Raw genomic sequence first — 24722 nt, 5'->3', positions numbered from 1 at the left:
ACTATTTGAAAACGCACACTATTATTTGCCTAAATAACGTATGTGCAAATAGATGCAACAAAGTTTTTACAAAGGGAAAGCAATACTAGACTCTAGTGGTGTGGTATCATTTAGAGTACCTTTTACAAATATCAATAAACCAAAGTCAAAAAGACCAACCACACACAAATCTACAAAAGATAGTAATAAACAAACAGCCAAACAGGTCAGCTCTGTGGTCCTACTCCTCTCTCAGCAGTCACCTTATTAATCTCCATTTACTCCTCTTCCTTCCTTTACTCTTTCATTTCCCATTTCACATTCATGGCCACCCAAACAACACAAACAAAACAAACAGTTTTTTGTTTTCAAGAATGGTAAGCAAATAGTAAAGTGGGACTTTTTTGTTTTAGCAGCGTGAAAAGGAGACCTTTTTTGTTTCTTTTGGTGAAACCCCATATTAAAAGGACCTGATTCTTGAATTTCTGATACGGGGTTTTAGCAGTTTTTTCTTTCGAAATGGTAAGCAAATGGGGGAAAGTGAAATTGGCTCTTGGTTTGAACCTTTGTGCTTATATTCCCAAAAGAACAATGGATGATAATGATGACAGTGGCAGTTCAACAGTTTCTGAGTCAGAAAGGCACTCCGGCGCCGCCCTTTTGTCGCCGGCGACGGCTGATTGGGACATTCCTCCGGCGACTCCAAGGTCACATGGGTTGAAGTTGTCCAAGAGCTTAAGTAGATCTTCTAAGGTTTGTTTTCCTTTTTTTTTAAATAATTCCTTTTTTTGTTTTCTTTATATTTTGGATGGCTATATTAGTGATTGTAGCTGAGGAAAGCTGTGAGCTTGGAAAAAGGAGGATTTAATGAAGAAAATTTCTAATACTAGTGTTTGTTTGGTAAGGAAAACATGAATTAGAAAATTTAGTATCAGGATTCCGGGGTGTGGCCTGACGGTCAATAAAGTCCGAGTTGAAATTCCACTAGAGCCAAAGAGAACACTAGGTGATTTTTTTTTATTTGCCTAAGCTTTGGTGGGCAGAGTTGCTTGTTACATGCCCTAGTGGAGATAGCAGGTATCCTGAGGAAGAATCGAGATGGACTAGACACCACCGTCATCAGAAAAAAGAAAAAAGGAAATTTGGGTCTTTCATCAATATATGAAGTGTTTGGTGGGAAAGGAACTACTAAAAGGGGAAGGAAATGGGTGGAAAACACCGAAACTTTTACCCCTCTAGTTTATTTGGTGATAATTTTGTTATTATTCCATTGAAGTTTGAATTTGCAATGGTTTAGTCTATTGTTTAATTTCTGCTTCTGCTGTTGCTATATGTCTATGCAAATTGTTTGAAATTACTGACTCCAGAATCAGTTCTCATTTTTTTTAAACTCTTGTTACTTTTCAAGTAGAGAAAAGTAGACCAATTCAAAGTGTTTGTTCTGTAACTAGCCATAATAGTTCTTTTCAGGACCCTTGTCATCTTTACTCGTTCAGGCGATTTAAACTTTGTTCTTTTCATCACTTTAGAAAGGAAAGCAACTTGTTCAGCAGCGTCTGTTGAAAATTCTTTATTTTGTAAACATGTATTCGTATTTTTGCGTTTGTCACCAACATGACCTCTTGTTCGTGTATTTTCTTTGAGTTTCGATGTTTGTTTTATTTACTTACTCTTCCATCTTTATCTTGATCACAAATTATGCCTGGTACATATTTATTTTTTATTGCGCAATTTGATCTTTCCAATTGAAAACCGTTTGATTTATCTTTTTCTGCTAAATCTTCTGTTTCTTTCCTCTATATTCTATTTGGATCATTGACTTAGCCGTGAGATTACCTATTTTTGGTGAATTTATAGACTGCAGAAGAAAACAAAAGTTCCCTTTCTTCAGCTGTCATTCTTTTCAGTACTGGTATTTGACTGATGTGGTCCATCTACTTGGCTTAAATTCATTTGTTTAGATGGAACTTTTTCTCGCTTGCATTGTATTTCAATTAAATTGGTTTATTATTCTTTTAATCACCTGACCAGTTCGTTTCTACTTTCAGAAAACTTGCTCGATATGTTTGGCTTCAATGAAGAGAGGAGACGGGCATGCTATATTCACTGCTGAATGTTCACATTCATTTCACTTCCAGTGTATTGCTTCAAATGTAAAACATGGAAATCAAGTTTGCCCAGTTTGTAGGGCCAAATGGAAAGAAATTCCTCTGCAGTGTCCCAGCCTTGATCCTCCCATTGGGAGGGCTAGAGTCAATCCTGTCGACTGGCCCCAAAATAATGCACTAATGACTGTAATACGTCGTTTACCAACAACCCGCCCAACTGCCAATCGGCATATTTCCCCATTATTTCAGTTTCCCGAGCCAGCCGTCTTTGATGATGATGAATCTTTGGGTAATCAACTCAACTCTACTGAGGAAAGTGCTTCAGATAAGAGTTTGATAAATGGTTGTGGCAACAGGAAAGTGAAGATTGAAAATTACCCTGAGGTTCTGGCAATCTCAAGGTCTAGTGCTTCAGATAACTTCACTGTGTTAGTCCAGCTGAAGGCTCCTGGTTCAGTTTCAGTACAAGATCCAAGTGGAAACCAGGTAAATTTGTCCCAGGTTTCCCAAACGCCTCGTGCTCCTGTTGACCTTGTCACCGTTCTTGACATAAGTGGAAGTATGGCTGGCACTAAACTTGCACTACTAAAACGGGCTATGGGTTTTGTGATACAGAATCTCGGTCCCAATGATAGGCTGGCAGTAATTGCCTTCTCTTCGACAGCTCGTCGTCTCTTCCCTCTTCGTCGGATGTCTGAAACAGGACGGCAGCAAGCACTGCAAGCAGTAAACTCCCTGGTTGCAAATGGAGGGACAAATATTGCTGAAGGCTTGAGAAAGGGTGCCAAGATAATGGAAGATAGTAGGGAAAAGAACTCAGTTGCTAGTATAATTCTGTTGTCTGATGGTCAAGATACATATACAGTCAGTAGTACTTCTGGTAGTAGCCGGCAGCAACCTAACTACAAGTTGCTTCTGCCTTTGTCCATTCATGGTGGAAATAGTTCAGGGTTTAAAATACCGGTACATGCCTTTGGGTTTGGTGCCGATCATGATGCTTCATCAATGCATTCGATATCGGAGATTTCAGGAGGAACGTTTTCTTTTATTGAGACAGAAGGTGTCATACAGGACGCTTTTGCTCAATGCATTGGAGGCCTTCTCAGTGTTGTAGTCAACGAGCTTCAGGTAAGTATTGAGTGTCTTCACCCGGGTGTCTACCTTAGCTCTTTAAAAGCAGGAAGCTATCCGAACCGCTTAATGTCTGATCGACGCATGGGAACAATTGACGTTGGAAATTTATATGCTGATGAAGAGAGGGATTTTCTGGTTTCAATCAATATCCCTACTGAATCTTCATGTGCAGAAACATCATTGTTAAAGGTTAAGTGTGTATATATGGATCCTTTCACAAAAGAAAAGGTTTCAGTCAGAAGTGAAGATCTTAGGATAAAGAGACCTGAAAAGGCTGGACAAGAGAGTATTTTGATTGAAGTGGACAGGCAGCAGAACAGGCTCCGAGCAGCTGAGGCAATGGAACAAGCGCGAGCAGCTGCCGAGAAAGGAGACCTAGTTGGTGCAACTTCCATCCTAGAAAACTGCAGAAAGCTGTTGTCAGAGTCAGAGTCTGCTAAATCTCATGATCGGCTTTGTGTGGCACTTGATGCGGAGCTCAAGGAGATGCAGGAAAGGATGGCAAGCAGACATGTATATGAAGCATCAGGAAGGGCATACGTCTTGTCAGGGCTGAGCTCACACTCGTGGCAGAGAGCAACAACACGAGGTGACTCTACAGATGGTTCAAGTCTTATCCAAGCCTATCAAACCCCTTCCATGGTCGATATGGTAACTCGCTCACAGGCTACGTTACTGGGAAGCCCTTCAGCTCAAAGACATGTTCGGCCATTGTGGTCATTTGCATCACAACCAAAGCCTAGGTAACAGTTACATAACCAAAGCCGAAGATGTCACTTCTGCTGCTCTTTAAGTCCTTCCTCTTTCTATTACTAATAGCCTTTGGAGTGGAGTGGAGTAAAAGGAAGGATGAGAAGTTTTTGAATATCCGCATATTGATGTCTATGCTTGTAAAGGAATAAACTTGGTGAAATGTGCAATATAGTTTTGGGAAATGGGATGTAAGGGCACACTAGTTAGGTTCTTGTGACTTCATTTTGGTCCTCCCTTGTTTTTGCTGTTTTTTGACTTCATTTTGTTGGGGGTGATGTATATAAGGTGAGATGGCATATATCTCTGGTTATAAGTTTGTAACCGTGGGATTTTCTTGGAGAACTGTCATTTATGTATAAAAAATCATGCAAAATGATTCTTTTCTTCGACTTTCTTGATTATTCCCTCTTCTTGCCTTTGCTTTTAAGTTTCAATCAAGAAGCTTTTGCAGTTTTGCGAAAGGCAGTTGAAAAATGAAAGTGGAATCAGCACTGATTGACTTCAAGAATTAAATTGTTCATCTTGTCTGGGGTCAAAGAATAAACATGAAAAGGTCTTTTCATGCTTTTATGTCTTGCTTTAGTTCGGGTGGTGGAAAAGGGTAACTTTTATTTTGAATTTTTTTCTCCATTGTAGAAGATAAGCTACATCTGTGAGGAAGTAAAAAAACACAGAAAAGTGAAAAGCTACTGGACAAAGTAGGAAGATTTTGTTTGGAGAGCCCATAAGACTTTATTTCGGATTTTGAATCCCTATTTATTTATTATTTATTTTTTGCCCAAGAAAATGCTAACCGGGGGGTTCAAGTTTGGTCGGGGGCCGTTTTGAATTTTTAAAAAACTTCTGGGGCAAACTTAAACATAATAAATAGGGTCTAATTTTGGCTCCAAACCAAACAGACCCTAAACAGCTATTCTCTTTCTCAACAGAAATATTCTGGTTCTTCAAGATCATTTAAGTTTGGAATGAAATTCAACATCATAATCACGATAAGCAGTGACTAGAAGTAATTTGTTGGAAGTTTCACTTCTTCCATTTTCCTAGAAAGCAGCGATTTTACACTTGAAGTGATATACAAGTGTGGAGCCCTAATTTTTTCATTTTTCTGATTTTTTGTTGTTCAGTGTACATTTATGCATTAGTATTATTTTTCTTTCTTATTTGCACACTTTTTATGTCCATTGTGCATAACAGTCATGACAAGAACGAAAAATAAAAGTAAACGGGATGAAATTGGAGATGAAAATAGTTTCAGAAACAGTATATCGGTAGGCAAGAGCAATGGACATTTAACGAATAATAAAGGTCGAGATTAGATGACGAAGAAATAGACAGTTTTTGTGTGTGTCTGAGTTTAGTAATAAACGAAAAAAGATTATTATACACCGATAAAAGAAGAAAATGATGCTGATGATGAGGGAGATGAAATTGTTGTTGATGAAGAAGTAGCAAGGGAAAATGATGGTGATAGTGAGGAAATTCAAAAATATTTTGAAGCAGCTAGACCTTATAACAGAGTTTAAAATTAGTAGTTGTTTTGGCAACTTTGTAAAACTGTCAAAATACTGATTTACATTCAGTGGACAAATGGTTCATTCACTTCTTCTTCGTTAAGTTAGAAACAGCGGGCGTAAGCAAGAAATGCGAATAAATAAATTTAATTATTATATTTCTAAACTAGAAATAGCTTTAGTCTATTGGTTTCGTTGAGTCAAAAGGTCCTGAGTTCCATTCTACTTCATCAAAATTTTTAACCACAGACAACTCTCTCAAATAGTTGCAAAAAAATACATGCTAGTTGAGGTTCGAACTTGACTTCTTAGAGCAAAATCATGTACATAACTGAAGCACCAAGAGACAATCTGTGTCAAGTGGTGTTATTTTTTCCTACTTATCCACCTCCTCACAATGCTAATAACTATTTAGTAAAATTTTCCGATGAGGCAGTGTCGCATGACACCGCTTTGTTAAACGTGCATCGCAACTGGTTAGAAAGTACGGGAAGAAGCGTGAGATGTGGTTCATAGAGGAGGGAGTTCCCTCTTGTTTTGGGCCGAGGGAGTTTGCGCTGGTAACAAGGTTGAATTGCGGGTAATTTTCCAAGGAGAAGAAGCTATTAAAAATCCATAAAAGAGGAGAGAAACTAGAGAACTTTGTTGAAATTTCAAGGCATGAACCCCAAATGCTCACTGATGCTCCTGAAACCGACTTTATTATAATACTTCAATTCGATAAAAATTAAGCAGTAGCCAAAGTAAAATTGCAAAACAAGAAACCAAACTAATTATAGAGCTAATGATCCGTTCCAGTAAGTCGCCATAAGTTAGCCTTTTGCCAATGGTCAAATTCTAAATGAAGATCAGTGCAATTGATGTCAGTGCCATAGTCAACATTATGCTGACGCTTTGCTCTGCAACCCCACTGGTGCCTGTAGTTGTAGTACTAGAATTCTTGGCGTCTGAACCTGCTGAACTAGAAGAGGAAGCTGGAGTTGAGGTTCCAGATGAAGTAGAAGTGGAATCTGCATCAGCTATTTTAAAGATCTTTGCATCTGGTGAATCTGCTGGGAGCTTCAGTATTGCTGCACACAAATAATTAGCCATTCAAGTTAAACAATATTCTTTAAAAGACTCTTACATTTCTCTTTTTGAATGGAAAATGAAAGGTTAAGGGCTGTTGCAAGAAAGTCTTTGGAGGAGTGATTTTATCCTCGTACAACTGACATTAGTTGTGTGAGGCCTCTTTTTATCTTACACATTTTGGTCCACAAAATTCCGGGACCACAAAATTTAGGCCTCACACAACTAGTATCACACAAACTTCATGCTTTTTACAAACACCCCAGAAAGTTCAGGGAGTTAACTTCCCAACAATTTTCCTTTTCTTAGCATTCAGACGTTACACAAGAATTACTCTCTCAATTCCAATTTATGTGGCAATATTTAAGGAGTTTTAAAAAAAAAGAACTTTTTTATACTTGTGGTTTAAAACATACCATAAATAAATATTCTTTTGGCTATAAAATTGTATGTCATTAAGAGTAAAATAGGAAGTTTAAAATTAAACTATTTCTAAATATAAAAAAGGTATCGATCATTTGGAACCGACTAAAAATGATAGTAAAAAAAGGGGGAACCCAGTGCATTAAACTCCTGCTATACGCGGGGTCTGGGGAAGGGCCGGACCACAAGGGTCTATCGTATGAAGTCATACGCTGCATTGATGCAAGAGGCTGTTTTCACGGCTCGAACCCATGACCTCCTAGTTACATGAAAGCAACTTTACCAGTTACCCCAAGGCTTCTTCATTATGACACAAAAAATGGGACAGTGAGTAATAGGCTAGTGAAATAAGAAGGATTAGTTACATGGGCAATCAGAGACTTTGGCATCAATATTACAAGCAGAGGGCATTTGAAGAGCCAAAGTAGTATTGATAGGGAGGCCTAAAGAGGGATCAGTGCTCTCTTTGATAAGAACACAAAGGCATTTAGGCTTAGCAGCTCTAACTTTCTGAGTATCCTCACAACATTCAGCAGTAGGCTTCTTTGCTGTGCCACTCACATATGGAATGCATGCTGCTAGAGTTGTGAGTTGGTCTGCGCAGTCTTTTTCGTCGTCTTCTATAGTAGCCATTGCTGCTACTGCTAATGTCACAACTAACATGCAGACCATTGATAACTTCTTCATCTTCTCAATGTCAACTTTCTTTCAACTCTTTGCTTTGTGTTCTTTTAGTGTAAGAGTATAGTATTGCTTGTATGCTATTCTCTATGTGTAGTGTATTCTTTTGGTTACAACCTGGTGGTTTATATACAGTTACTCTAAGACAAGGTATTTAATTCTTGCTCCCCACCTTAGGCCACATGTAATATAAGTGAATGAGTGTAGTTTCTAAGAAGGAGGACGTTCCATGCTAATGCATGAAAATAAACTGGTTTTAAGATTTGGACACCGATTATCCATAGATTAGGTTGACCTACAATAATTAATAACCTCTAGTAATTAAACCTTAGATAACTTGAAAATTCTTTACGCTAACAGTGTATATCATATCATACTATACTATAAGCATGAAGAATAAATGTTGAATTTGAAAGACCAAAATAACACTACAATTTTATTAGACTTTTATGCCCTTAAAAGTTATATTAATAATACCTTCAATATTAATAATAAAAGTTAGTTTTGTAACATTAAATTTAACTTGGGATTATCAAAGAATTTATTAAGGTACATTTATCTAAATACTTCACTTTACAAAGATAAACTCTTTAACTTCCGATGTGTATAATAATTTTTTTGAGCTAACATTTACATTTCTTACATTTTAATTATCTTCTCCTTCTATTTTTTTTAGCTTAAATATTCAAATTGTTATGATTTCTAAATGCAATTCTTTTCTTATAAATGCAATCATGATTCAAAGCATTTTACCATCCATGTACAAAACGATACAATTTTTTCAGTTATGTACTAATTATTTGGGATAGACGCGCAACGCGTGCCCAAGGACTAGTACAAAATAAAAAAAAGAGAGAGGCTAGATTTTAACAAATACTATTGCTCCCTCCAGTTCACTTTAATTGATTTTTTGGTCTTTTTTGTGGTTCATAATATTTGATTTTTCAAATATCAAAAAGGAATTAACTTTTTTTTTCTAAAGTTACCATTGAAGTAAAAAAAACCTAGGAGTATTTGTTATATTTTCAATCAACCAATTAAGGTTAATTTGGTTAATTTTATTATTAATTAGCGCTAAAAGATAAATTCTTTAATATATGTTAAAAGCTAAAAAAATCAATTAAATTTAGGGTTTAGGTTTATCAATATAAAGTAATTCGTGTGAGTAGCCATAATTACACCAAATTAGACTGAGAACTTTTCAAATTTTGAGAAGGGCTGAGCTGTATTTATAGCCTGAGACAGTAAGAGATAACAAAATTTATGATACACGCTTGGAGAAATGTAATTGCGCTTTCCAAGAAATGACAAATTTAAGCGTAAATGTCTGGTTTTTGGATTCCCAAGAATTCACCATAACCTCCAATTAATCCTCAGGGTTAATTTATCTCTTCTGCTCCTTCCCACGAAGAATTACTCTCGAGATTAAATTTAAAAAGAGCTTATTTCATATTTGGTTAGAAAAAAAATTAAGATATAATTAATTTTGAGATTAGTTATTTCGCAATTATAATATTTTTTTATTCCATAAAAAAGTGAAATAACTAATTTCGGGATAATTTTTTTTCTAACCAAACGACGATGGTTTGCCATTCATTGATCAAGTGTTCTCACCCTCGTTGAAAATCAAAAACAGTGATACTCTATTATTTATTGTTATTTAATGATTTTGCACTGCGCACTGCAAGTCTACCCCCATTATAAGAACGAAGGTAAGAGACATGGAATATTTTGTAGGCGGGATATTCAAATCGAATCGAAAAATTTCATCAAATCGAAAAGTCAAACTAAATCGACTGAAAAAGAAAAAATTATACGTCACATCAAGCATTACACTGTATTTATCATTCGTAGCTATACTTTCAGCAAATTTACCATTCGTAGCTATATTTGAATTTTATAGCAAATCAATAAAATAAGAAATTAATTGTTTTGAACTGAAACAATATAGCAACAAGCTCTTATAGCTCACTTGGTTAGAGCGTCTGCTTAGCTAGCGTATGTCTTGACTTCGAATCTCAACAAGAACATTTTATTTTTTTGTATTTCTGTATTCGCCTTAGTTGTATTCGTTACACGACCAAATAGAGTCGATACAGGTTATATCCTTTGTATATATCCCTATATACAGGTGATACAAATTGTATCCTTTGTATACACCCTTATATTTCGTCTTGATTACAGTTGATACATATTGTATTCGTTGTACGAATGCATTCGTTTGGCGAACAAATACAGTAGACATGGGTTGTATTCGTTGCGCATTTGAATACAAACGATACAAGTTAATAACAATTGAACATTAGCTACGAATGGTAATTAGACAAATTATAGCTATTATGTTCTATATTATAGTGGTTTATGAAAATTCTTCATTAAAACCCTCAATTAGGTTTGGTTAGATTTGGTTTGGTATTAAGTAAAAAAATCTGAACCAAACCGACATATAAATATATAATTTTTATATACTTCTAAGACTTTATATAAAATTTTCTTTAAATAACGTCTAGAAATATTTTGGATCCTCTCATGAGATGTACGATTTAATAGAACTATGAAGTGCACTCATTGTTATTTACTTTAAATAATAAGTTGTATCACTTTCTTGTCAAGTGCTATTGAAATGCGTCAATCATCTCTTTGTTCTTCCATATTCATATGTCAAGATTACTTATATCTTTTTCGAATTTGAAATGACATTTCAATAATTTAAAATTAAATAAAATATATCATTATTTAGGTGGCATATTAATTTGTATGTTTAATTATTAAATTTGATTAATCTTGAAAGCGTACATCAAGAAAAAATTATTGTTAGACGAGTAAGAAAATAACTATCATGTGTATTAAAATATTCTCCCATAAGAATATTGTAATAGATCATATGTTTGTTATTTTTTTCAATTTTTACCAAATATATGATCACTTATCAAAACTTTATCTATAACTTTAACAAAGTAAGATTGAAAAAATATTCATGTGATAAAAAATACGAAAAATCCGACAAACCCAAACCAATCAAAACCGATATAGTTGGTTACACCCCTAGTTGGCAGAACCTTACAACTCTTTAATTTTTGAACCCCTAATTATTTTTTGTTACGACCCAAATCTCACAAGGTCGTGATGGTGCCTAGTCCAACCCGTTAGGCAAATCAACCAAAATAAACATAACTCAAACTATAGATCTTCCAATAAATAATGAATTAAGAATATGAAATTTAACGCAAGCTACCCCAAGTACTAGTGTTACAAGTCATGAACAACTAAGATTAGGATTTTAGCATAGATATGAAAAAAAAATACATTATTTAATTATACATAAACAGAAATTAAGTTCTAAACTACCATGAAAAAGATGGCAGCTAATGACTGGAATGCTAATGTATTCAATGCTCGCCCTCGAACTCCGCAACAGCTCAGCAAAAAAATCTACATGCAAGGTGCAGAAGTATAGTATGAGTACAACCGACTCCATGTACTCAGTAAATATCAAGACTAAACTTAACAAGTAGTGGCAAGTTTTGGTCATAAGATACTCACTTTATATAACTTGTGCAGTTCATAAGTATATACAATAATAGAGAAACAACCAAGATACAACGGATCTCAATAGTAATGTCACGACCCAATTCCCCCTATAGGTCGTGATGGCGCCCAACATTACTGCTAGGCAAGCCAACCGGGAACTAACTCTGTGATCCTCTCTTTTAAAGATTTAAAATAGTTGATTTTTAGTTTATGCGTAAATAAGAAGTAAGAGTTTAATAAAAATGCAAGATCAAAATTTTCAAGCAAGTGAGATAAGTAAAATAACCCCAAACCATCAAGTGTCTACTAGCATAAATCTCCAAGACCTGGTGTCACAAGTGTATGAGCTACTAGTAGAATATACAAAAGAGTACTACACTACTGTCCGAAACGAAATAGACAGAAAATAAAGCAAAGGAAGACTCAGGTTGCTACAGAACGGGCTCGGAAGGCAGCTCACCACAAAGTCTCGTAGTAGTCAAGGATACGCGCCTGACTGATATCCAGATGCACCTTCCTCAGATCTTGCACATTCAGTGCAGAAGTGTAACGTGAGTAAATAAACAACATGTACGCAGTAAGTATCTAGTCTAATCTCAAAGAAATAGTGATGAGGGGCCGACTTTGACACTTACTATGGGCCAACAATAAAATATATAAAATTCTAATTAAACATGGGATATATAAATGACAATAGAACTCGAAATCAAGCAACAAATAAATAATCATTTCACCGATAGTAAGTACCAAATCAATTTCCCTCATTTAACCATTTAACCTCTCAAGCCAATAAAATAATATCAATTATAATTGGGCTCCCAGTATTATTACGCACGAATTATGCCGAGGACGTACGGCCCAATTCAAAATACATATACTGTGTGCACTGCCGAGGGTCGAACGACACGAACCATAGATGCATCTATTAACCTGCCAATGCGAATGGCCCGCTCCCATGAGAGTAGTGAAAATTTACCCCGCTCGCGGAATATACTTGTGACACGGTTGAACATAGATTTCTCAAGTTATCATAATATCCCTCAACTCTTTCCAAAACAAGAAATTCAACTGGAAACTTTTAAAATATTGAAATCCTCAACCTCCGCTCAATTCAAGACAATTAATAAGCATAATTAATTAACGGTGTCAACAAAGCATGTGTAAACGTAAACTACCCAGACATAAGCATAATTAGTAGCTACGTACGGACTCTCATCAACTCGTGCGTACGTAGCCCCCATAAATAGAAGCACATATTAATTAAATTCACCAATGGGTTTAATTCCCTCTTACAAGGTTAGAAAAGAGACTTATCTCGTCTCAAAGCCTACTTTCCGGTCCAAGATTGTGCTTAAACCCTCAATTTGGTGCCAAACAACTTGAAACTAATCAAATGTTATATAAAATAGTTAATACATGCTCAAAAGTTCATATCCTAATTATTAAAGTGATTACCCAACCCCAATTAAAAAATTCCTAAAATTTACCCCCGGACCCACGTACCTGGATTCCGAAAATTTTTAGAGGAAATCGTCACCCATAACCTTAAGAACTCAAATATACAATTTTCATCTCATTCCATAACTATTTTCGTAGTTAAAATTTTATTTTTATCAAGACTTAGGTTTTTCATATAAACCCATGTTTTTCATAAATTTACATGTTAAAATCTACCCATAATCTATGTATTAAACTCATATTAGGTAAAAATTACTTACCCTCAATAGCTAGGTTGAAACTCCCCTTTTGAAGCTCCAAAATCGCCCAAGAGTGCAATAAATGAACCTAAAAATGGCTAAGTCCCGATTTTAAAACTCTCTGCCCAACTGCCCTCTCCTTCGCGAATGCGGAACAGGCCTCGCGTTCGCGAAGGCATTCGGTCCATGCCCAGGAAAACTTGGCCTACGCGAAAGCGACAGGGGACTCGCGAACGCGAAGGTTTACCAGCCTTGCCCTACGCGAACGCGAGGGCACCTTTGCGAACAGAAAGAGCAATGACACTGACCCCCTCCCCCTCAGGTCCCTTCCTGCTATGCGAACGCGTGGGGGACTTCGCGAACACGAAGGGCTAATTAACCCACTTCCCAAATCCTTCTTCCCAAATGTGAGAGGGCATACGCGAATGCGAAGAAGGAAACCAGAGCTGGAAAAATCTGGTTTCTTTAACTTGGCTCCTGGTGGTCCGAAACACACTCGAGCCCATCGGGACCCCGTCCAACCATACCAACAAGTCTATAAATATAATACAGACCTGCTCGAACTCTCGGAATGCATAAAACAACAACAAAATCAAGAATCACACCCCAAAACCAAATTGAATCAAGTTTTGAACTCCAAGTTTCCAAATCGCTCCGAACGCGCCGAATCATACTTAGACTACTCGGAATGACACCAAATTTTGCATACAAGTCTTAAATCACCATAAGGAACTATTCCCAGGCTCGGAATCCCAAACGGACCTTGATTACTCCAAAACCTACTCCAAACCAAATTTAAAGAACTTTAAAATCTTTAAAGAGCCAGCTTTCACTATTGGGCGTCGAAACGCTCCCGGGTCATCCAAAACCTAATCTGAACATATGCCCAGGTCCTAAATCATTATACGAACCTATTGGAACCATTAAATCCTGATTCCGAGGTCGTTTACTCAAAATTTTGACTGAAGTCAAACTTAGCCTTTTTGGCCAACCTTAAGGAACCAAGTGTTCCGATTTCAACCCGAACTCATCCAAATACCGAACTAACCATACTCACAAGTCACAAAACAGTAAAAGCAAATACGGGGAGCCTAATTTAGGGGGAATAGGGTTCTAGAAAGCAAAATGATCAGTCGGGTCGTTACATTCTCCACCTCTTAAACAAACGTTCGTCCTCGAACGGGTCTAGAATGATACCTGGAGTGCTGAATAAGTGTGGATATCTACTCCGCATGTCCTCCTCGGACTCCCAAGTCGCCTCCTTGACTGGTTGGCCCCTCCACTGAACCTTTACCGTGAAAATCCTCTTGGACCTCAACTGGCAAACCTGCTTATCAATAATGGCAACTGGCTCCTCCTCATATCCCAGGCTCTCATCTAACTGAATTGTGCTGAAGTCTAACACATGTGACCTGTCGGCATGATACCTCCGGAGCATAGATACGTGGAAAATCGGATGAACTCCTGATAGACTGGGAGGCAAATCAAGCTCATAAGCAACCTCCCCAACTCGTCTCAACACCTCGAATAGACCTATTAACCTTGGGCTCAACTTGCCATTCTTCCCGAACCTCATGATCCCCTTCATCGGCGAGACTTTCAAGAGAACCTTCTCGCCCACCATGAATGATAAATCACGTACCTTCTGATCTGCGTAACTCTTCTGTCTGGACTGTGTTGTGCGAAGTCGCTCCTGAATTAACGTTACCTTTTCCTAGGCATCCTTCACCAAATCGGTACCATATAACTTAGCCTCACCGAGCTCAAACTATCCGATGGGAGAATGACATCGCCGACCATATAAAGCCTTAAATGGAGCCATCTCGATGTTGGACGGATAACTGTTGTTGTAAGCAAACTCGGCCAAAGGAAATAATCGATCCCACTGCCCTCCAAAGTCAATCACACATGCCCTGAGCATGTCCTCCAAGATCTGAACTGTCCGCTCTGATTGCCCGTCGATCTGTGGATGAAATGCTATGCTGAGCTCTACCCGGGTCTCCAACTCACTCTGTACCGCTCTCCATAAATGTGAAGTAAACTGAGGGCCTCTATCTGATATGATAGAAACAGGCACACCGTGCAACCGGACTATCTCCTGAATATAAATCTGGGCCAACCTCTCCGAAGTATATGTGGTCACCACTGGAATGAAGTGTGCCGACTTGGTCAACCTGTCGACAATGACCCAAACTGTATCAAACTTCTGCAAGGTCCGCGGCAACCCAACTACGAAGTCCATAGTAATGCGCTCACATTTCCACTCAGGTATAGTCATCTGCTGGAGTAGGCCACCTGTCCTCTGGTGCTCATACTTAACCTGCTGGAAATTTAGACACCTCGCAACATATATGTATTTCTTCATCCGCTACCACCAATAATGCTACCTCAGGTCGCGATACATCTTCGTAGTACCTGGATAAATAGAATACCGTGAACGGTGTGCCTCCTCTAGAATCCTCTCCCTTAGGCCATCGACGTTAAGAACACATAGACGACCCTGGAGTCGCAGAACACCATCCTCACCGATAGTAACCTCCTTGGAACCACCCTGTAGTATCGTCTCCCCGAGAACCAACAAATGCGGATCATCAAACTGTAGAGTCTTGATCTGCTCAAATAGTGAAGACTGGGCAACGACACATGCAAGAACTCGACTGGGCTCTGAAATATCCAACCTCACAAGTCTGTTAGCCAAGGGCTGAATGTCCAAAGCTAATGTCCTCTCCTCTACTGAGATAAATGCCAAGCTACCCATACTCTCCGCCTTTCTGCTCAAGGCACCCGCAACTACATTCGCCTTGCCCGGATGATAAAGAATAGTAATGTCATAGTCCTTTAGTAACTCAAGCCACCTGCGCTGCCTCAAATTGAGATCCCTTTGCTTGAACAAATGCTGCAAGCCACGATGATCAATGTAAACCTCATAAGACACACCATAAAGATAGTGCCTCCAGATCTTAAGAGCATGAACAATAGCGGCCAACTCTAAATCATGTACAGGATAATTCTTCTCATGGGGCTTCAGCTGACATGAAGCATATGCAATAACTTGCCCATCCTGTATCAATACACAACCCAAGCCAATGCGCGAAGCATCGTAATACACGGTATACATCCCCGAACCAGAAGGCAACACTAGAACTGGTGCAGTAGTCAGAGTTGTCTTGAGCTTCTGGAAGCTCGCCTCACAATCGTCGGACCAACGGAACGGAGCACCCTTCTGGGTCAATCTAATCAAAGGTGCTATAATAGATGAGAAGCCCTCCACGAATCGGCGATAATAACCTGCTAACCCCAAGAAGCTCCTGATCTCAGTCGCCATAGAAGGACGAGGCCAACTCTGAACTGCCTCAATCTTCTTAGGGTTCACCTTAATACCCTCGCCGGATACAACATGCCCCAAGAATGCTACAGAATCTAGACAAAACTCACACTTGGAGAACTTAGCATATAGATTATGTTCCGGCAAGGTCTGAAGAACCACTCTCAAGTACTGCTCGTGCTCCTTCATGCTGCGCGAGTAGATCAAAATGTCATCAATGAAGACAATGACGAACGAATCAATATAAGGCCTGAACACCCTATTTATCAAATCCATAAATGCCGCTGGGGCATTATTCAAACTGAAAGACATCACTAGAAACTCATAATTGCCATATCTAGTCCGGAAAGCAGTCTTCGGAACATCTAAATCCCGAATCTTCAACTGATGGTACCCCGATCTCAAGTCGATCTTGGAGAACACCTTGGCACCCTGCAACTGGTCAAAAAATCATCAATCCGTGGTAACGGGTACTTGTTCTTAATGGTAACTTTGTTCAACAGGTGGTAATCAATGCACATCTGCATAGTCTATCCTTCTTCTTCACAAATAACACTGGTGCACCCCAAGGTGATACACTCGGCCTGACGAACCCCTTTGCTAGCAACTCCTCAAGTTATTCCTTCAACTCCTTCAATTCTTTCAGAGCCATACGGTAATGTGGGATGGATATAGGTTGGGTACCTGGAGCCAAATCAATGCATAAATTGATATCACGATCTGGTGGCATGCCTGGAAGATCAGAAGGAAACACATCGGAGAACTCCCGGACTACGGGTACTGAATCAATTGTCGGAGTCTCTGCGGTAGTATCCCAAACATAAGCTAGATAAGCCAAATAACCCTTCTCAACCGTGTGTCGGGCCTTCATAAAAGAGATAATATGACTAGGTGTGCTGACAGATGAACCCTACTCCAATCTAGGCAACTCTGGTATCGCCAAGGTAACAGTCTTGGCATGGCAATCAAGGATGTCATGATATGGAGATAACCAGTCCATGCCCAGGATAACCTCAAAGTCAGTCATATCGAGCAGTAGAAGATCTGCTCTAGTCTCATAACCACAAAATGTAACAATGCAGGACTGATAGACCCGATCCACAACAACATAATCGCCTACTGGATTGGATACATAAACAGGAGTACCCAAGGACTCACGAGGAACATCCAGGAAATGAGCAAACAAAGACGACATATATGAATAGGTAGACCATGGATCAAATAATACCGAAGCATCCCTACCGCAGACAGAAATAATACATGTGATCATGGCATCTGAGGCCACTGCATCTGGTCTAGCCGGGAAAGCATAGAATCTAGTTGGAGCGCCCCCTGCCTGGCCTCCATGTTCCTGGCCCCCACCTGTATGGCCTCCGCCTCTAGGACGGCCCCTGCCCACCTGCCCTCTGCGTATGGGAGGCCAGACGGCTGGTGCGGCTATTAGTGCTGTAATTATGGGCTGCTGACCCTGCTGCACTGCCTTGCCCTGAAGTATGGGACAAAATCGCTTCATGTGGCCAGGATCTCCGCACTCTTAACAACCCCTCGGAGAGGTGGACTGATCCCCCGAGGTCTGACCCTGATGGCTTAAATACCCACTGGAAGAACCCTGGATAGCTGGTGGGCGGTAGGAACTCTCTAGCATGGCGCTGAAATAGGGTCGAACTGGAGGACCCCGAGGAGGCGGCGGTGCTGGATATGTAGGCCTGCTCGGCTGACCTCTCCCAAACTGACCTCTACCCCAAGATGGAGCACCACTTAATCCTCTCGAATGACGGAACCGCTTGTCCCGCGACATCTGCTCTCGGTCCCGCTGATGATAACCCTCAATCCTCCGAGCTATCTCTACAACCAGCTGGTAAGAGGTCCCCATCTCAACATCTCGGGCCATAGTGGCCCGAATATTGGAGTGCAACCCCGCAACGAACCTTTATACCCTCTCTGTCTCAGTAGGAAGTATCATAAGTGCATGGCGAGACAATTCAGAGAATCTCGCCTCATAATCGGTCACTGACATCTGGTCCAGCCGGAGCTGCGCAAACCGCAACTCTTCCCTCTGGGAGGATGGAATATACCTATCCAAGAAAAGGCGTGTAAACTGATGCCAAGTCATGGGAGGAGAACCTGCTGGTCTACCGAGAAGATATAACTGCCACCATCTACAGTCCCTGCCCTCCACCTGGAAAGTAGTGAAATCTACTACGTGGGACTCTAATATACTCATGTTGTGCAGTCTATCCCTGCACCGATCAATGAAGTCCTGGGATCCTCAAGTCGCTCACCCCCGAAGACAGGAGGGTGTAGCCTAGTCCATCTGTCCAGTAGCTTCTGTGACTTACCGGTCGCAGTTGGTCTGGGCTCAGTTACAGCTTCTGCCACTGGCTGGGCTCCGCCCGTGGGTAGTATGCCCGGGGTCTGATATATAGCAGCTGCATGCCCAAGAGCCTGAGCAGTAGGGGTCTGTGTTCCTCCTCCTGCCTGAGATATTGTTGGGTCTGCTGGAAATAAACCAGCCTGGGTCATAGTATCCCTGAACCATAGCATATGGCCCATAACCTCCTAAACTCCCGGTGCGGACATGAAATCCACCGGGGTTGGCTCTGCTGTAGGCATCTCGCCCTGCTCCTCGATAATAGGATCCTCTACTAGATCCGCTGGTGGTATAGCTGGGGCCACTCTAGGACGTCCTCATCCCCTACCTTGGGCTGGTGCCCTCCCCCGGCCTCTAACTCGGCCTCTGGCAATAGGGGGAGCAGCTCCTCCCAGGTCTGGAACATCCGCCGTGCGAGTTCTCACCATCTGTGAGAGAATAAGAGAAAGACACTTAGTATAACATCAACTGCACGATAGGAGATGAAGAAAGAGTAGTTTCCTAACACCCTATAGCCTCTCGAAGATAAGTACAGACGTCTCTGTACTGATCCACAAGACTCTATTAGGCCTGCTCATAACTTATGAAACCTATGTGAACCTAATGCTCTGATACCATGTTATCATGATCCAATTCCCCTTATAGGCCGTGATGGCGCCTAACGTTACCGATAGGCAAGCCAACCGGGAACTAACTATGTGATCCTCTCTTTTAAAGATTTGAAATAGTTGATTTTTAGCTTATGCATAAATAAGAAGTAAGAGTTTAATAAAAATGCAAGATCAAAATTTTCAAGCAAATGAGATAAGTAAAATAACCCCAAACCATCAAGTGTCTACTAGCATAAATCTCCAAGACCCGGTGTCAAAAGTGTATGAGCTACTAGTAGAATATACAAAAGAGTACTACACTACTGTCCGAAACGAAATAGATAGAAGATAAAGCAAAGGAAGACTCCGGCTGCTGCAGAACGGGCTCGGAAGGCAGCTCACCACAAAGTCTCGTAGTAGTCAAGGATGTGCGCCGGACTGATATCCAGATACCCCAGCCTCAAATCCTGCACATTCAGTGTAGAATTATAATGTAAGTACATAAATTACATGTACCCAGTAAGTGTCTAGTCTAATCTCGAAGAAGTAGTGACGAGGGGTCGACTTCGACACTTACTATGGGCCAACAATAAAATATATAAAATTCTAATTAAACATGGGATATATAAATGACAATAGAACTCGGAAGCAAGCAACAAATAAATAATCATTTCACCGATAGTAAGTACCAAATCAATTTCCCGCATTTAACCATTTAACCTCTCAAGCCAATTAAACAATATCAATTATAATTGGGCTCCCAGTATTATTACGCACGAATTATGCCGAGGACGTATGGCCCGATCCAAAATACATATACATATATTGTGTGCACTACCGAGGGTCGAACGATACGAACCATATATGCATCTATTAACCTGCCGAGGCGAACAGACCACTCCCATGAGAGTAGTGGAAATTTACCCCGCTCGCAGAATATACTTGCGATGCGGTTGAACATAGATTTCTCAAGTTATTATAAGATACCTCAACTCTTTCCAAAACAAGAAATTCAACTGGAAACTTTTAAAATATTGAAATCCTCAACCTCCGCTCAATTCAAGACAGTTAGTAAGCATAATCAATTAATGGTGTCAACAAAGCATGGTGTAAACCTAAACTACCCGGACATAAGCATAATTATTAGTTACGTACGGACTCTGGTCACTTCGTGCGTACGTAACCCCCACAAATAGAAGCACATATTAATTAAATTCACCTATGGGATTAATTCCCTCTAACAAGGTTAGAAAAAAGACTTACCTCGTGTAAAAGCCTACTTTCCGGTCCAAGATTGTGCTTAAACCCTCAATTCGGTGCCAAACGACTTGAAACTAGTCAAATATTATATATAAAAGTCAATACATGCTCAAAAGTTCATGTCCTAATTATTAAAGTGATTACCTAATTCCGATTGAAGAATTCATAAAATTCACCCCCGGGCCCGGATTTCGGAAATTTTCGGAGGAAATTGTCATCCATAACCTTAAGAAGTCAAATATATAATTTTCATCCCATTCCATAACTATTTTCGTGGTTAAATTCTTATTTTTATCAAGACCTAGGTTTTTCATCTAAACCTATATTTTCCATAAATTTACATGTTAAAATCTACCCATAATCTATGTATTAAACTCATATTAGGTAGAAATTACTTACCCTCAATAGCTAGGTTTAAATCCCCCTTTTTGAATCTCCAAAATCGCCCAAGAGTGCAATAAATGAACCCAAAAATGGCTAAGTCTGAATTTTAAAACTCTCTGCCTAGTTGCCCTCTTCTTCGCGAATGCGGAACAAACCTAGCATTCGCGAAGGCAATCGGTCCAGGCCCAGGAAAACTCTGCCTACGCGAACACGACAGGGGACCCGCGAACGCGAAGGCTTACCAGCCCTGCCCTACACGAACGCGAGGGCACCTTCGCGAACACAAAGAACAATGACACTGGTCCCCCCCCCCCCAGGTCCCTTCCTTCTACGTGAACGCGTGGGGGACTTTGCAAACGCGAAGGACTAATTGCCCCACTGCCCAAATCCTTCTTCACGAAAGCGAGAGGGTGTACGCGAACGCGAAGAAGGAAACTAGAACTAGAAAATTCTGGTTTCTTTAACTTGGCTCCCGGTGGTCCGAAACACGCCCGAGCCCCTCGGGACCCTGTCCAAATACACCAACAAGTCTATAAACATAATACGAACCTGCTCGAACTCTCAGAATGCGTAAAACAACAACAAAACCAAAAATCACACCCCAAAGCCAAATTGAATCAAGTTTTGAACTCCAAGTTTCCAAATCGCTCTGAACGCGCTGAATCATACATAGACTGCTCGGAATGACACCAAATTTTGTGTGCAGGTCTTAAATCACCATACAGAACTATTCCCAGGCTCAGAATCTCAAACGGACCTCGATGACTCCAAAACCTACTCCAAACCAAATTTAAAGAACTTTAAAACCTTCAAAGAGCCAACTTTCACTATTGGGCGCCAAAATGCTCCCGGGTCATCCAAAACACGATCCGAACATACGCCCAAGTCCAAAATAATCATACGAACCTATTGAAACTGTCAAATCCTGATTCTGAGGTCGTTTACTCAAAATGTTGACTAAAGTCAAACTTAGCCTTTTAGGTCAACCTTAAGGAACCAAGTGTTCTGATTTCAACCCGAACTCTTTTCCAAATCCCGAACTAACTATCCTCACAAGTCATAAAATAGTAAAAGCACATACGGTGAGCCTTATTTAGGGAAACGGGATTCTAAAAAGCAAAACGACCGGTCGGGTCGTTACAAGTAAGGTGCACAGTCCAAGACAAAGATATTAAGCATACTTGTTCAGATAACAAGGTCAAAAGCATATATAAATGTACTCAATCCACATGTAAGGGAGTTATGCAACAAGTAGCATAAACTCGAATGCCTCTACATGAGTCTATAATGGCTATACATGGTAAAGTTTCAAATCTTACATAGATCTGACACCCTTCAAGTGCCCAACAACCTGCTAACAAGTCCCACACATATATAAAATTCATGAATATGTATATATGGATGATATGCATGAATACCTCCATATAAGTCTAGTATGTCTATGCTATAAAGACTTAATCCTTACAACAATGGCACTCCCAGTGCCCCGATACCCTAGTGCCAAATCACATGTACACCAACAAGAGGATTATGGATCGATAGGATCCGAGGACTCGAGTTTGACCATATGAGCCCAAGTTATCTATTTGTTGACTTTTGAAAATTGAATAAAGATTGAAGCTTTGTTGGTTGGATTTAATTTTTATAGCTTTATTTGACCTCATTGAGTATTATTTGGACTAGATTGAACTTGTTTGATGAATCTACAAAAGGCTGATTTTTAAGAATTGAGCTAGCGTAAGAAAAGGTAAGTATCTTGCTTAACCTCGACTTGAAAAAATATTTTCTAAAATGTACTTATGTGCCACATGCTACGTATTTGGGATTGAAGTATAAGCGAGGTGACGAATGTATATGCGGGCGCCAAGGTTGTACCATGTTTCGGGTATGTTTTAGTCTATTTTGTGCCTTATTTGGTATATGCTTCTATCACTCCCCAAACCTGGGGAGGCGTGGCCAGAACCCGATGCCATACTTGGTCCAAGCGTACCACTCTGTAACTATAAACTCTGGAGGTGTATCACTCAACTTCGGCCGACGAGGCCTTATTCTAAATTATATGAAAATAATGTTTATCTCATCTGAGGGGTAGACATATCCAAAATCTCATATACATAATTGTACAGGCTGACGAGGCTGCCATGAATGTCTTATAACCAGCAATACCAAATTGAACATTCACACAGGGCTGACAAGGCCACAATACAAATATACAAAATATACAAGACTCATCTATAAACCTCTAGAGATAACAGAACTATATCATGGTCGGGACAGGTCCTCGACCTACCCATCAAACTTGTATTTACAAAATGGACTCCAAAGTCTAGACCTGGTAAGTCCGGGGGAGTGGAGCTTACCAATCAAGCTGATATTTGGCTCTGTCTACTAGGAAGGTATATCCAGCTGTTTATCAGGACCTGAAGGCATGAAATGCAGCATCCCTGGCAAAGGGATATCAATACAAAATAATGTATAGAGTATGTAAACTGATAGAATAACTAAAAGCTGAAACCGAGCTAATAATATAATAACTGAAAGTAATTGGGAGTCAAAGATGATCTGAAGATATGCTTACCTGCTGATACTGACTCAATTCTCTCAATATAGTAAGTAAAATAGCTATCCGACCCTATAAGGCTCGGTATGTGTAATTTATCTACCGTAGTAGGCTCGCTCATAGGCGCTCGACCATACTAAGATCGGTATCTCAACCATTTTGGGCTCTCTTATAAGCGCTTAGCCATAATAGGCTCGGTATATAACTTACCATATCCTCAGAGGTTGCCTAATAGGGTCCTGCCCATCGATTATACCTCAATGATGGTGAAAATATTGTAATATTATGTGTGTGTGTGTGTGTATATATATACCCTCTGCTCTCATGACTGAAAGAAAATGACACTTAACTGAATATAAAATCCCGATAAGGGAGAATACTATAACTTATGAGACTAAAATAATATACATGAATTTAGGAGCACGAACTTCTCGTTATCAAACGCATTTAGTTACGGGATCATGCCAAAATGAAGGAAAGGTTTAGCATTAACATACCTCGATCTCCTTGTCTCTTCAATACTTTCCAAGCAATCCACAAAATAACTCAATCTACAGTGTACAACAAGGTCTATGATTAATGCTAAGAAGGAACTTAATTTGAATCTTCTAAGTTAGTAACTTCTCTATATATATTTGGACAACATCTCCCCTATAACTTTGACTTACTCCAACTCCACACATCAACCACAACAACTAGAGCAATACAATAAGAACAACATCAATAATACGGTATAAAATATTTTATTAACAAGTCATCAACATATCACGACGAGGGGCAAGCTCGGATTGAATCCCTTTAACGCCCTTCAACCGCATTATCATTCATCATTTAACTTAAAAACATGTACAGCATGATATTAAGTACAATTGGAGTACTTCCAACCTCCTATTCATCTCCTAATTCACACTCAAACAGCCCAACAATCCAACAACAACAATAAATATAATTTTCTATTGTTATGTTGTCCTTCCTCTTCTTATTAACAATACCAACATCAAGTTCGAGATATAGACAATATATTCATAATAACAACATCATAAACAAGTCATTTTCCATGGTTTCCATTCATTTAATATTCATGAAAACAACCTTTCTAAAGCAGTCCATTAAGAACAATAACATCTCAAACTATTTCAAGTCTCCTCTTGTAGTATCTTGCTCAAATAATGAAACCAATATACACACAACTTCAAGCACAGGTAGTAGATTATTATACATACCTAAACCGGCAGCAACCACTTGAAATTTATACCAAACATAGCTCACAACAATCCTCAATGACAACGCAACCTCAAAGAGGTGTTCTTCTTTACTAGAACTAACTTTTAATATTGAAATATGGTG

The 24722-nt window shown here is 39.5% G+C and overlaps 2 protein-coding genes across 2 annotated transcripts; one reads left to right on the top strand and one right to left on the bottom strand.

Moving 5' to 3' along the window:
• Positions 1–351: 351 nt before the first annotated feature.
• Positions 352–4363, top strand: LOC104097259 (E3 ubiquitin-protein ligase WAV3-like). Its single transcript, XM_009603807.4, has 2 exons — positions 352–732; positions 2028–4363. Exons 1-2 carry the CDS (start codon positions 499–501, stop codon positions 3966–3968), a joined length of 2175 nt encoding a protein of 724 aa, XP_009602102.1. The 5' UTR covers positions 352–498; the 3' UTR covers positions 3969–4363.
• A 1804-nt stretch (positions 4364–6167) lies between these two features.
• On the bottom strand, positions 6168–7770 carry LOC104097258 (non-specific lipid transfer protein GPI-anchored 14-like). The gene is made up of 2 exons (XM_009603806.4): positions 7342–7770; positions 6168–6555 (listed from the first exon to the last, which is right to left on the bottom strand). Exons 1-2 carry the CDS (start codon positions 7661–7663, stop codon positions 6323–6325), a joined length of 555 nt encoding a protein of 184 aa, XP_009602101.3. The 5' UTR covers positions 7664–7770; the 3' UTR covers positions 6168–6322.
• Positions 7771–24722: the final 16952 nt, after the last annotated feature.

Source organism: Nicotiana tomentosiformis, chromosome 5 (genome assembly GCF_000390325.3).
Source record: "Nicotiana tomentosiformis chromosome 5, ASM39032v3, whole genome shotgun sequence".
NCBI classification, from domain to species: Eukaryota; Viridiplantae; Streptophyta; class Magnoliopsida; order Solanales; family Solanaceae; genus Nicotiana; species Nicotiana tomentosiformis.
The sequence above is the reverse complement of the archived record's forward strand: the minus strand, read 5'-3'. Positions and strand labels throughout refer to the sequence as shown.